The 14200-nt window shown below is 46.1% G+C and overlaps 2 protein-coding genes across 3 annotated transcripts in view; one reads left to right on the forward strand and one right to left on the reverse strand.

Annotated features, from left to right (window-relative positions):
- Nucleotides 1–4845, forward strand: part of DNM2 (dynamin 2) — an 80487-nt gene extending 75642 nt beyond the window's left edge. For both annotated transcript variants that reach the window (XM_066593601.1, XM_066593598.1), the window contains one exon: nucleotides 3925–4845. In XM_066593601.1, the coding sequence (XP_066449698.1) occupies nucleotides 3925–3967 (43 nt within the window). In that variant the 3' untranslated portion in view covers nucleotides 3968–4845. The remainder of the gene's footprint in view (nucleotides 1–3924) is intronic.
- A 2848-nt stretch (nucleotides 4846–7693) lies between these two features.
- TMED1 (transmembrane p24 trafficking protein 1) lies at nucleotides 7694–13395 on the reverse strand. The gene is made up of 4 exons (XM_066593602.1): nucleotides 13200–13395; nucleotides 11038–11135; nucleotides 9536–9719; nucleotides 7694–9454 (listed from the first exon to the last, which is right to left on the reverse strand). The coding sequence occupies exons 1-4, from the start codon at nucleotides 13359–13361 to the stop codon at nucleotides 9236–9238; spliced, it is 663 nt and encodes a 220-aa protein (XP_066449699.1). The 5' UTR covers nucleotides 13362–13395; the 3' UTR covers nucleotides 7694–9235.
- Nucleotides 13396–14200: the final 805 nt, after the last annotated feature.

A 14200-nucleotide genomic window follows, 5' to 3' on the forward strand; every position in this document is an offset into this window, starting at 1 on the left:
CCTGTTGTACCACCTCTAGCTAGTATACAGGATGTGATATGGGTGGGCATGGAGGCTCTAGTATCCTGTTGTACCGCCTCTAGCTTGGATACAATATGTGATACAGGCGGGCATGGAGGCTCTAGTACCCTGTTGTACCGCCTCTAGCTCGGATACAAGATGTGATACAGGCAGCATGGAGGCTCTAGTACCCTGTTGTGCCGCCTCTAGCTTGGATACAAGATGTGATACAGGGGGGCATGGAGGCTCTAGTACCCTGTTGTACCGCCTCTAGCTTGGATACAAGATGTGATACAGGCAGCATGGAGGCTCTAGTACCCTGTTGTGCCGCCTCTAGCTTGGATACAAGATGTGATACAGGGGGGCATGGAGGCTCTAGTACCCTGTTGTGCCGCCTCTAGCTTGGATACAAGACGTGATACAGGGTGGCATGGAGGCTCTAGTACCCTGTTGTACCGCCTCTAGCTCGGATACAAGATGTGATACAGGCAGGCATGGAGGCTCTAGTACCCTGTTGTACTTCCTCTAGCTTCGATACAAGATGTGATACAGGTGGGCATGGAGGCTCTAGTACCCTGTTGTAACACCTCTAGCTTGGATACAAGGTGTGATACAGGTGGGAATGGAGGCTCTAGTACCCTGTTGTAACACCTCTAGCTTGGATACAAGGTGTGATACAGGTGGGCATGGAGGCTCTAGTACCCTGTTGTACCGCCTCTAGCTTGGATACAAGGTGTGATACAGGTGGGCATGGAGGCTCTAGTACCCTGTTGTACCGCCTCTAGCTTGGATACAAGATGTGATACAGGTGGGCATGGAGGCTCTAGTACCCTGTTGTAACACCTCTAGCTTGGATACAAGGTGTGATACAGGCAGGCATGGAGTCATACAGGTTCTGTATGGTATCCTGCGGCATATCGCTCCACATTTGCTGTAACTGAGTCTCTAAGCTCTGTTGTCGAAATTGGCATCTCAGATGATCCCATACATTTTCTATTGCCAATAAATCCGGTGACTGGGCAGCCACGGAAGTGTGACAATGTTGTGGGGGCTCCTGTGACCCCCTTGTGTGTGCGGCCGAGCATTATCCTGCTGGAAGCCGCCATGAGAGGAACACGTGGCTGCAGGATGTCCTGAACATATCGCTGAGCTGTCATTGTCCCTTGTACCACAACTAACATACAATAAGCGGGTACAGCAGCACACAGAAGAAACACCCAAAAGGGTGAGGTGGATAGACTGCCAGCCACAGTGAGAGTCCGAACCACAAGACTCCAATAGCTATTTGAATGTAATTGAGTTTAGTGGCAGCATGAGCAAAATATCAATTTCTTGATTAAAAAAAAGTTGCTAAAAGCTTTATTAATCCATGGTCAGAATAAAAAGTAAGCAAGCTACGTTTCAGCCATATTAGGCCTTTTTCAAGCTTGCTTACTTTTTATTCTGACCATGGATTAATAAAGCTTTTTGCATCTTTTTTTTTAATCAAGAAATCGATTTTCTGATCATGCTGCCACTATACGCAATTACATTTGTATCACGACTAAGGGGACCGACTGTCGTATGCAATGTTGTCCACCACCACCCCAGACCATCACACCAGCAGGGGGCAGTGTGCTACTTCACAGCAAAGGCAGGATTAAGGTGCTCACCCCAAGGGCTCCAGACACGAACATGCCCATCGTCAGCGCCCAAACTAAACCTGGATGCCCTCACGCATCCATTGCTCCCAACACCTCCTGACAGTCTAGTCAGAACGGCTGGTGGGGACAATTCATCGATACGACCATCCAGCTTCCCCATAATGCGTTCCCTCTCAAACTCTGTTAACTGAGCGAAGTACAAGCTCTACACAAGTGGATAAAGAGGTCACAACTCACAAGTAGCCTCTTGCAGCCTTTTGCAGGCAGATGAGTTTAGTAGGTACTTCTATGTGAGCTGTATATCTTTGTGTTCAGTGAGCTCCCTCTAGTGGTGCTTGTAGGTAGGAAGAATTTTATTATTTACCTCTGTGCAAAGGCTTTGGAGCTCTAACCCTATAAAGTTAAATTATGAAATTGAAGCAGTTGTCCACCTCTTAACTATTGATATCCCATCAGCCGAAACTTTAATTTTGTGTTCTGACCCTTTGAAATGGACTCCACAAGCCTCTGAAGGTGTCCTGTGGTATCTGTTAAGATGTGAGGTGCGGCTTCCACGAATGAGACTTGTTTTTCAGCCCACAGATGGTTGATCCAACTGAGACTATAGCTTGAAGGGCTCCTTCGCACAAGTGTATGCATTTTTGCAGTTTCCCGCACGCGCCGTTAAATCATGTGAATGAAAAAATGACTTCCCGAGCTTAATTAGCGTTATTTCGTCCATTCACACGGCCGGGTGCGATGTATTAACGAAAAAATATGCCGCAACCCAGAAAGCCCTTGCTCGGCAAAAAACCTCGGAATGACTTCAAATGCCTAAATAGAGGCACCTGTAAGCTTTTCCCTTCGTTGGTCGCTGCTAATCTCCCTCCCCCTCCCTATTTTTTTTCCAACTCCCATAGAAGTCTTCTGGCCGCAAGATAGAACCAGAAGTATCTTTTCAGGCCGCACGAAAAAGCGCCAGCCAGAATCAGCAGCGTATGTGCCATTTTTTCCCACCGGCAATTGTTTGCTGCTCAAAATCGCCCATGTGTACGAATACATTGGAGTCCAATGCCTCACATGGTTGCCGTTTTCGGCCGGCGTGAAAACACTCGTGTGAATAAAGCCTAAGAATGAGGTCTTAAAGGGGCTGTCTGGGAATGGTAATAAAATTGCTGCTGTCGGTGCCCGTATAAGGATGAGAGAATTTGGGTGTAGACTTGGGGAGGAAAAGGGGAGGGATTACAGGTAGAGGGTGGAGTCTAATGGTACAAGGAAAGAAGAATTCCCAAGGAGATAGGAAAGAGCACAACACTGTGGCATTATCCCACCCCCTTCCACAGGAATTCTGCTGCCATAGGAGACAAGAGCCACTTTATGCTACTCCCAGACAACCCCTTTAAAGAGTTTGTTCAGCAGTGTCTGAACCGCCACTTGTGGCCCGGTTCTGACAAGTCATGTGGAATGGCTTTTCCGTTGCATGTGACATCACAGGGTTGAGGCTTTTCAGCTCATTTCAGTAACTAAGCAGCCCCAACTTTGCCGAGACAGAGAAAGGGGATTGGCTTGGTTATTAAAATGAACGGGACAGCCAATCCCCTATGATGTCACGTGCAACAGAAGGGCCAAATCATGTGACCTGGTCTTGGAAGTTGAGGTTCTGACACTGCTGGATCGGGTGAGTATCTCCTTTCTGGACAATTCCTTTAATTGAAAAAAATACACTAGTGAAATACTACTCTTGACCAAATGTGCAACATTTCACATCGCCCCCCCCCCCCCCCCGCCCGCCCCCCCCATGATACTGAACTCTACAAACAACCCAGAACATGCAGTCCTGAAAATTAAGGACTACCATTGGATAAGGCACGATTCCACTTGTCCATTCCACTTCGTCCAGCTCTTTTGTCGCGCCAGCCATCTGGCTTTCCAGACTCTGAAACGTTTACATATATTTTCATAGACTTGTAAAATTCCAATACAAAGATACAAAACTATGGCACACATTTATGTGGCAGTCTGAAAGGAAAACGGTTATTGATGCCCATAGCAACCAATCGTAGCTTTCATTTCTTAAACTGCTGCGGTACAATAAAAGCAGAGCTGTGATTGGTTGTAATGGGCAACAGTCGATTTTCCTTTTAACCCTCATAAATCTGTCTTAATGTTTTTACCAATCTCGCTCCTCGGGGGTGGGTCTAGTATTCACATGTTTCATGCAAGAAAGAAATTTGTGCTGGTTAGAGACACCTCATGGTTTACTGGTTGATGAAATTGAGTCTCCATGTTTGTTTTCATGCAGAAGACCACCTCCAACAACCCCAGCCAAGCCTCAGTTCTGGTGATGACCTCCTGTATGGGATACATTGGTCTTTAGACTTGGGTTCCTCCATGGACTTGCCTTATCTACTTTATTAGCCTTCTACTGAACACAAATGGATTTACAGATCATCGCAGTCCAAAGATTGATCAACTATTTTGGCCAAATCTTGAGGTTGTAAGAGGAGTCAAAATTGCCCAAGACAAAGGGTTAGACCAAAATGCCCATTGCATGTGACCCACCACTCTGTCCATTTTTTCCCCCCCACTTTTGCCTATACAGCCTATTGGTACTGTAGACACTCCGGTCTATAAGAAGCTGTGGTAAAGGCTACAAGTGAACCAACATTTCCAGAAGCTCACTGGGTAAGGAGACTTGGTGTTGTCTAATTCTGGACTGTAGGCTTGAGGTTTTCTACTGTACACTGTATATTTGGGGAGACATTACCCAAGGCTGCCTTTGTGGTGCAGTCTACATTGGGGTGGGATTTGTAAAATGCATTTGGCGTATATCGTATATAATAGAAGGGCATTTTGTTTTTGTTTTTTTATAATGCTGTAGTTGGCATTAGAGATTATATTGGCTCAGAATACCGAAGATTGGTTGTTATCCTAACTTTCGAACAATGGACGTAAAGAATAGCCAAAAGTTCAACCTGGAAAGACAACCAAGACCCAATATCTATATTGGTGGTCTCCAACCTGTGAGTGTCCAGCTGTTGCAAAACTACAACTCCCATGCTGGAGATCCACAGGTTAGAAACCACTGATCTACGTTCTAGTTGATATGATTATATTATAAGAATCATGGGGAGAAGATACTTGTACAAACTAACTGAAATTATGTATGATGTATAAGATGGTTAAACTAGAGATTTCTTCTTAATAAAATCTTTCAACCATGGTCTATCGCTATAATGTCTCATAGGGATCTCGAAACGGTCAGTCTCTGTTCCTAAATAGAAGTCTTTGTCTTCTACCAAGTTTTTACAAATGGTATATGCTCAGGATATGCTATAAATGCTTGAAAACTGAGGTTCCATCTCTGGGATCTTCATCTATTGAGAGAACGAGGCTCCTGTGAACCCTATCGGAGTTGATGGTGCCATGACCACACTATGGATGGCTCACTCCATCGAATGCTATGAGTTGTGGAAAGAGTTAATCCGGTAACTCCCATAGAAGCCAACCCACCCATTGACTACTACGACTACAAGAATTAGAGAATGAGATGTCATGAGACCCTTATACGTGCATGTTCCACCTCTTGGACTCTCACGTCAGGCATTTACAGCATCTGATGAAGACGCCAGAGACTGTAGAAACAGGAATCTCACTTTTATTAAATCTGTTCTTAGGAAGCCGAGGAACAACCAGTATAGCCACCACCGAGGACGTTGGGGTGAAGACATAACACACTAACACACACAAAATCTCAGCAGATAGGCATGGGTTGGCTACTTGCTTCCAGTCAAACAGAGTGCCTACCTTTATACTAATCAAGAGCATATATTTATTGGGAATTATTTAAGGAAGTATTCCTTAAAGTAGCGCCCCAGGCTCTTTAAGAGATGGGACATAACATTCTCTTCTTGGCGCTCTATAAAATGTTATGCTCAACCCCCTCAGGTTCCGCACCAGGCATGTGACAGTGTCTGTTTTGCCAGAGGTATTCCTTTAACCCCTTGAGTGGCAGGTTTCCTACCACCCTGTCGTGCCCACCAGGGCAGGTTTTTTTAAATGGTCTATTCATTGAATTTCAACTAGTTTTGCAGTTGCGTCTCAAGAGCCATAACTTTTTTATTTTTCCATTGACATGGCCATATGAGGGCTTGTTTTTTGCGGGACAAGTTGTGATTTTTTAAACAGGGGGGAGGAAAAAAAGAAATGGGGAAAAAAGAAAAAAGGGGCCATGTCATTAAGGGGTTAAATAATGTATTAACTTCCTTCTCTGGGTCATTACGACGCACATGGATACCACATGTGTGATTGTATTTTTGATTTTTTACAAAGTAAAGGGAGACAAGTGTTTTTTTAATTTTTTTTATTTTTTTACTTTTTTTTTAATTTTTTAAAAATTTTTTATTTTTTTTTGTCCCTTTAGGGGACTTCCACAGGGACCCATCAGGACCCCTGATCACATTCCAGGGGTCCGATGGTGACAGCCCTTTACATGCTGCAGTGACAGCCCTTTACATGCTGTAGTCACATAGACTGCAGCATGTAAAGGGTTAACACAGCAGAGATCGGAGGTTTTCTCTGATCTCTGCTGTAAGAGCTGGTACCTAGCTGTCCTCTGACAGCTAACAACCAGCTCTCCCTGCCACAGAGACCATCGGCTTGCTTCTGACAAGCCGATGGTCTCTATGGCAACCTGTAAACAAAGCAGGACATTGCCGACATGTCGGCAATATCTTCTGCTGGTTTTTCAAAGCCCTTGCTTTGTTCTCTGTGGGACTGTGCAGGCAGAGCACATTGTCACAGCTTGTGGCATTGTGCTCTGCAGCTCCCATAGTGATACATAGCCCGGAAATCTTCCGGGCTATGTTGCTATGAGCAGTGGAGCTCGTCACGGAACTTTTCCGGGCGTGCCACTCAAGGGGTTAAGGATGCCATATATGCCCCACTACTGGAAAACCCTCATGATGAGAAACAAATAGGTGTACAGTTAAATGTCACTATCCTACTAAATTATCTCCTGGTCATAGCTGATCGGTGGAGGTCTGACCTCTGCCAAATTGAGAGAATGGGGGAAGGGGCAGGAGCTTCCACAAAAGAATGCAGCAATAGTCGCAGATATGTACAATTACTCCATTCATTTCAATCCAAAGATAGCAACGTTCAACTACTTATTTTCTACTGTGCTGCATGAGCCAAGATATACAGCTTTCACATGGGCAAGTTCAAAGAAAATACTGTGCACAGCTTACCTACCAGTGATTGTGTGGAGCTATCTCGGAGAGATCTTTCATGTCACACAGTAAGGAGGCAAGGCTATCTGGGGAGGACTAGTGATGTCATACAATGAGGTGGCAGAGCCATCTGGGGAGGACTGGTGAGGTCATACAATGACACAGCAGAGGAGGAGCATTTAATTCACAACTAAGAGGATTACTGATCTGGGGAAGACCATTTATGACACACAATGAGGATCAGTGATGACAAACTAAGGCAGCAAGATCAGGGGACAACAATGAGGAGACAGCTGAGGGGCTGATGTCACAAAATCAGAAGGTAGGGTTAACCTAGAAGGCCTGGTGATAGTTACACAATAAGGAGGAGGATTGCTGATCTTTGGAGGACTGGTGATGTCACAATCTGGAAACAAGGTTATCTAGGAAGGCCTAATAAGGTCCCATAATGAGAATTATCTGGGGAGGACTGGTGATGTCACATAATGATTGGTGAGGGAGCACAAGGAGGCTGGGTTATCTTGGAAGGATTTCTGATGTCACCCAATGAGGAAGCAGGGTTATCTAAGGAGAACCCAATTACAATGAGGAGGCAGGATGATCTGGGGAGGGCCGGTGATGTCATACAATCGAGAACTCTAAGGGCTCGGTGAGGTCACACAATGACGAGGCAGGGTTATCTGGGAAGGACTTATGATGTCACACAATGAGGAGGCAGGACTACGAGGGGAGCACTCATGGCATCACACTGAGGGGGTCGGCTTAATTTTCAGAGATCTGGTGATGTCACACAACTTAAGAGTTTTCCATAAATCTCAAGAACACAATTCTCCCAGAAAGTTGATATATATTTTTTTTATTTCCCATTACTCTGGCCAGATGTACAACAAATACACCAAATACTTATTTCGTACCATTTCCAGCGACTCGTGTCTTCTCACCATATAACACATCACATAAAACAATGAAAACAGTAAAAACGTCACAAAAGAGGTCTATTGCTTTTTAAAACCCACGTTCAAAAACGGGTCGATCAGGCACTGAGGAACAGCTATAAAAATACAAAATTTCTTCGTAGCAGCAATGTGGTTCACGGCAATATAAAAAGGGGGATTCCCACCAAGCAAAAAGTCGCCGTCCCCAACACAGAGGCCATCATTGACAAACTGTGACAACATGACCATTAAATTAAAGGTTGCATAAGACAAAAAGTAATAAGTCGAGAGTTTGTAAAAAGAATAAGCTTGTAACTCCAGCATCTCAAGAGTCCTTACAGTCAGGGTGATGTCCAAGGCTAGTGCAGGTGGAGAGATTTAGCTGCAGTACTGCTGGGATCCCCACGGGGGCATAAACTCATATCCTGAGGACTGAAGGTGGCTACGTCCAGCAGGCGGCTGGGGTTTTCTTATTGCTACTGCTTACATATTATACACCTATTATAGCACTATGGGCTCTTCTGAAACACTCTGTGCTGTTTTGGGTCTGTAACTCTCCCGTTATACCATCCTCACATCATTGCACTGCATTTACTAGACGCAGCTCTGTCCTTAACCAACTCCCATAAATGGATAGGTCGCTGCTGAAATACTCTGTAAAAGAATCATTTATAAAAACCAAAGCAGGTGACTTTTCACAGTTGTAATGACCAACATTGGGAAAGTTACAGGCAAAGGACAAGTGTTTGGGCAGATACAGCCATTGGCGTTTCGGATGGTGCTGAGGCTTCCTGCTGGGAGAGGGGAAGAAAGAGCTACATCACTCACAGCCTGGACACGGAACTGCTAGAGAGACCACTGTGAATAGAAACACAATCCTGACAAGCTCGTAGGGGTCTTAGAGTGGTACCCGTATGCATTAAATATCAGAGGATGACTACTTAAGAAGGTCTAAATCTGGAACCAAACCAGAAATCAGATGGTTATGAATTAAGGTAGCACCAACTACATGAGCTGACTGGAAATGGAAGACCTTAATATTGCAAAAGACATAAGGATGGGGTTCATAATGCTTGGGCTCCAAGATTGAGAAGTTGTCTTCAAGTCGTTGGCCGCCCTGGCACTACTATTTGGTTGTGCAGCTCGTCTAAGGAGGTCCATTTGATGAATCCTTGATTTATCACAGTGATGAAAGGAGAAGACCATGTGAAGTCCATAACAAGGGAGGGCATCCATACTAAGACTTGACTGCACCTACTCAATGTCATTACTGCCGTTCAGGATGTCTTTGTGCTTCTTTGATTTTTTTTCTTTGCAAGTTGGACACCAATCTCGATGTGACATCAGCCACGATGGTCTGAATATTTGCTGGTTCATTGTCCGTGGCTCGGGTGGAAGACTGTATAGATCAGAAATGACTGGACTGAAGGCGGACAACGTCCTTCTACTACGTCCGAATCTTGCGTTTATCATCAAAGAGGCTCTTTAAGGTGTAGACTTGAAGGAAGGCCACGACGACCAGCACACCAAGGTTCACAGCTGACCAGAAGGTCACCCGATCCAGGTTGCTCTCTTGTAGGTTGCGGTCTCTTGCTTCGAAGGCTCGGAGGACATTCTGCATCTGCATGCTTCGCTCCAGTCTGGCCTTCATACCCTCTATGGAGTCCTATCAAGAGAAGAAGACATAATGAGGTCTATGAGGATTGGGGAGGGCTCAGAGTCTCCCGTGGTCAGTACGGCACTCTACCTTAATGTCGTCTATCTTTATATCCAAAAGCTCATCCGGCTCCACAATATCCGCCCAGCTGTCCGGCTCCTCGTCCCCCTGCTGACTGTCAAAGATCAGCTCAAAGAACACCAGCTTCTCCGAGATCGTGCTGAAGGAGTTATCAAAGCAGATCATGTAATCTCCGGCCTCCGTGGGCTCCACCCTGTTTAAAAAAAAATAAAAAAATAATATTATATAGCTATAGTAAAAAAATATGATCCATATAATAATTTAAAGGGATTTTCTAGTACTTGGATGACCTGAGACACCCCTTTAATTCCTTAGTCATAATCAAATTGAAAATACCATTCCCTTTTATTGCTGACATCGTCTCATGTAACCCATTTCCGACGGCGAGTTCAGAGTTAGCTCTGACACGGACCATTTAACCATTTTGATGCTGCTGTCAATACTGAAAGTGGCAAATAAATAGCCTAACATAGGGGGGGGGGGGTTCCCTCTGTCTCCCAAACAGCCCCTCCACAATGAGATTGCAGAGTGCTTTTAGGTCACCATGGCACCCTAGGGTCTAGTGAAGGTGCCTAGGCTTGTCATGGATTGCTTCCTATTAAGCCCTGCCTGTGGTAGGGCTTAATAGGTTAATGTTAAACTTACAATATATTGCAATGCCTAAGGATTGCAATATATTGTACAAGCAGTCAGACAATCGCAAGTTCATATCTGCTGTGGTAACTAAAGCAAAAAGAAAAAAAAAAAGTCACCAAAAATTCAAAAAAGTATGTTCAACACAAAAATGTGATTTCTGAAATAGGTTATTTTCTGGTTTCACATTCCCTTCAACTGTTTGGAGCAGTTCTGTACATAGCCTGCAATACCAGTCGTGGCCACTGTGCAGTGTATGGAGGTGTCTGCTTCCATCAGGGCTCACTCACACCGGTGTACGGGGGCTGTGTATTACGTGTGCGATTACACACTACGCAGTTAACTAGGCATGTATCATGTACTTACTGTGGATTATAAGCCCCCAGGGTCTATAACAGGTCTGAACGGCCCAATGTAAAGCAATGGCGTTTTAGGATTGAGTATTGTGCATGTAGTACACTGCCCCCGTACGCCGGCTCAAGTGAACAGCTGATCACCGGGGGTCCCGGGCGGCAGAGCCCACCGACCTGCTAGTGCTAGCTGTATAGAGGGTCACGTGAGCATTGTGTACTGTCTGCAGTGTGATATTCTCGCAGGTTGTGCGGACGCTGCGATCACATGATCAGCCCCGCAGGCCGACAATCATTTACAGCCAGGCAAACTTTGATCCCTGCAGTGCAACACCTTAGATGCCCCAAACTGCAGGGACCGCACCATCCAAGAGGAAGGAGCTACAACTGAACCGCGCACACAGACTACGGAAATGTATACAAACCCACGGAAATCAATGTGTTCAAATACGTCCGTGTGAAGGAGCGCCAAGAGTGGCGTCCCAGATCACGCGTGTAGCTGGAGAGCGGGGGTTGCGGATCACTTACGTGTGGACGCCGTCAGATCGCCTCCTCTCCATAATCAGAAGGATCCCGGATGGAGTAGTGACTGAGAAATCCACATCCAGCCCAGCGCCACCGATCACCTGGTAGGAGTGGGAGGTCATTGTGAATGGTCTTATGGAGAACATAAAGCCTGTAACAGTGTGTGGCGCTGCATAACTGAGCTGCTACAATCTATTTTACCTATATTAGATTACAGTACAGAGGACACTACACAAGTAGGGAACAATGTGAGATTTCAGCTCTGAAGCAAGACAAATTGTGAGTGCAGCTCTGGAGTATAATACAGGATGTAACTCAGGAGCAGTACACGATAAGTAATGTATGTATACAGTGACTCCACCACCAGCAGAATAGTGAGTGCAGCTCTGCAGTATAATACAGGATGTAACTCAGGATCAGTACAGGATAAGTAATGTGTGTACACAGTGACTCCACCAGCAGAATAGTGAGTGCAGCTCTGGGGTATAATACAAGATGTAACCCAGGATGAGTACAGGATAAGTAATGTATGTACACAGTGACTCCACCAGCAGAATAGTGAGTGCAGCTCTGGGGTATAATACAGGATGTAACTCAGGATCCGTACAGGATAAGTAATTTATGTACACAGTGACTCCACCAGCCGAATACTGAGTGCAGCTCTGAAGTATAATACATGATGTAACTCAGGATCAGTGCAGGATAAGTAATGTATGTACACAGTGACTCCACCAGTAGAATAGTGAGTGCAGCTCTGGAGTATAATACAGGATGTAACTCAGGATCAGTACAGGATAAGTAATGTATGTACACAGTGACTCCACCAGTAGAATAGTGAGTGCAGCTCTGGAGTATAATACAGGATGTAACTCAGGATCAGTACAGGATAAGTAATGTATGTACACTGTGACTCCATCAGCAGAATAGTGAGTGCAGCTCTGGAGTATAATACAGGATGTAACTCAGGATCAGTGTAGGATAATTAATGTATGTACACTGTGACTCCATAAGCAGAATAGTGAGTGCAGCTCTGGAGTGTAATACTCGATGTAACTCGGGATCAGTACAGGATAAGTAATGTATGTACACAGTGACTCCACCAGCAGAATAGTGAGTGCAGCTCTGGAGTATAATACAGGAGAAGTAATGTATGTACACAGTGACTACCAGCAGCAGAATAGTGAGTGCAGCTCTGGGGTAGAATACAGGATGTAACTCAGGATCAGTACAGGATAAGTAATGTATGTACACTGTGACTCCATCAGCAGAATAGTGAGTGCAGCTCTGGAGTATAATACAGGATGTAACTCAGGATCAGTGTAGGATAATTAATGTATGTACACTGTGACTCCATAAGCAGAATAGTGAGTGCAGCTCTGGAGTGTAATACTCGATGTAACTCGGGATCAGTACAGGATAAGTAATGTATGTACACAGTGACTCCACCAGCAGAATAGTGAGTGCAGCTCTGGAGTATAATACAGGAGAAGTAATGTATGTACACAGTGACTACCAGCAGCAGAATAGTGAGTGCAGCTCTGGGGTAGAATACAGGATGTAACTCAGGATCAGTACAGGATAAGTAATGTATGTACACAGTGACTCCCCCAGCGGAATAGTGAGTGCAGCTCTGGAGTATAATACAGGATGTAAATCAGGATCAGTACAGGATAGGTAATGTATGTACACAGTGACTCCACCAGCAGAATAGTGAGGACAGCTCTGGAGTATAATACAGGATGTAACTCAGGATCAGTACAGGATAAGTAATGTATGTACACAGTGACTCCACCAGCAGAATAGTGAGTGCAGCTCTGGAGTATAATACAGGATGTAACTCAGGATCAGTACAGGATAAGTAATGTATGTACACAGTGACTCCACCAGCAGAATAGTGAGTGCAGCTCTGGAGTATAATACAGGATGTAAATCAGGATCAGTACAGGATAGGTAATGTATGTACACAGTGACTCCACCAGCAGAATAGTGAGTGCAGCTCTGGAGTACAGGGGTCAGTGATGCCATGATGTATTAGCAGGGCAGTGCCCATATACCCACCAGTCAGTGCCCATTCCCCTGTCGGGAGGCTCCTGTACCTGCTGACACCGGTAGGTACACCCCACACAGGACTACTAAGCCCAGCATGCAGGCACAGCCCGGCTCACCTGATACTCCACCTCCATGCTGCCGTTGTGCAGCGCCGTCTGGAAGAAACACTCTTGTCTCCCGGCCGGCAGCAGGAAGGTGAGCTCCGAGTCCTGCGGCTGGCTCAGCCCGGCCGTTATGAGGGGCAGCAGCAAGAGCAACAGGCCGCGCAGCGGAGCCATCACAGCGGCTGATCCTCGGACCTAGCACGGAGGTGGCTTCCGCACACACAGCGCCACCTCTCATTGGTTCCCATATCCGTCACTAACGTCATAGTCACTTCTCATTGGTCCGTACAGCGATCGCTTCAGTAACTCCGCTCTGTGATTGGATGGGATGAACAAGCACCGCCCCTCACTTGATCGCCCATGTAAGGACAAGAAGCTGAGCTGTACCAATCAGACGTCCTGTTCCCGTCCAACTGACCTGGGGCCGGGGGGCTGGAGGTGCCGCCAGGGCGACCGGGGGGGCTGGAGGTGCCGGCAGGGTGACCGGGGGGGCTGGAGGTGCCGGCAGGGTGACTGGGGGGGGGGGGGGGGGCTGGAGGTGCCGGGATAATGACCTCAGTGTTAGAGGGGCGGAAATAATAATTATGACGTATACACTGTTCCTCCACAGATGATACTAATGTTTCTTTCTGCCCCGGCTCATCCGCAGCGGCGGTGCAGACTGCAGGACAGCAGGAGACCAGGGGAACCCCAGAGGCATGATGGACGATGGAGAGCTTTATGAATGAGAGTCAGGAGTTTGAGTGTATTGTATAGTGGACGGGGCATCAATGTAGTGACTGGCACAGGATAGGTAGGGGCATCGTTGTAGTGATTGGCACAGGTTAGACCATCGGTGTAGTGACTAGCACAGGATGGGGACAACAGTGCAGTGACTGGCACAGGATAGGTAGGTGCATTGTTGTAGTGATAGGCACAGGTTAGGGTATCGGTATAGTGACTGGCACAGGATGGGGACAATAGTGTAGTGACTGGCACAGGATAGGAAGGGCCATCGGTGCTGTGACTGGCAC

The sequence above is a fragment of the Eleutherodactylus coqui genome, chromosome 2 (genome assembly GCF_035609145.1).
Source record: "Eleutherodactylus coqui strain aEleCoq1 chromosome 2, aEleCoq1.hap1, whole genome shotgun sequence".
In the NCBI taxonomy this organism is placed as follows: domain Eukaryota; kingdom Metazoa; phylum Chordata; class Amphibia; order Anura; family Eleutherodactylidae; genus Eleutherodactylus; species Eleutherodactylus coqui.

Bases quoted from the DNA above. Each gene is read 5' to 3' on its own strand.
- TMED1 (XM_066593602.1), bottom strand. From the start codon at position 13,361: ATGGCTCCGCTGCGCGGCCTGTTGCTCTTGCTGCTGCCCCTCATAACG. The intron at 9,720-11,037 runs GTAAGTGATCCG...TTTTTTAAACAG, and splicing joins CGATCTGACGGCGTCCACAC to GGTGGAGCCCACGGAGGCCG. The intron at 9,455-9,535 runs GTAGAGTGCCGT...TTCTCTTGATAG, and splicing joins TAAAGATAGACGACATTAAG to GACTCCATAGAGGGTATGAA.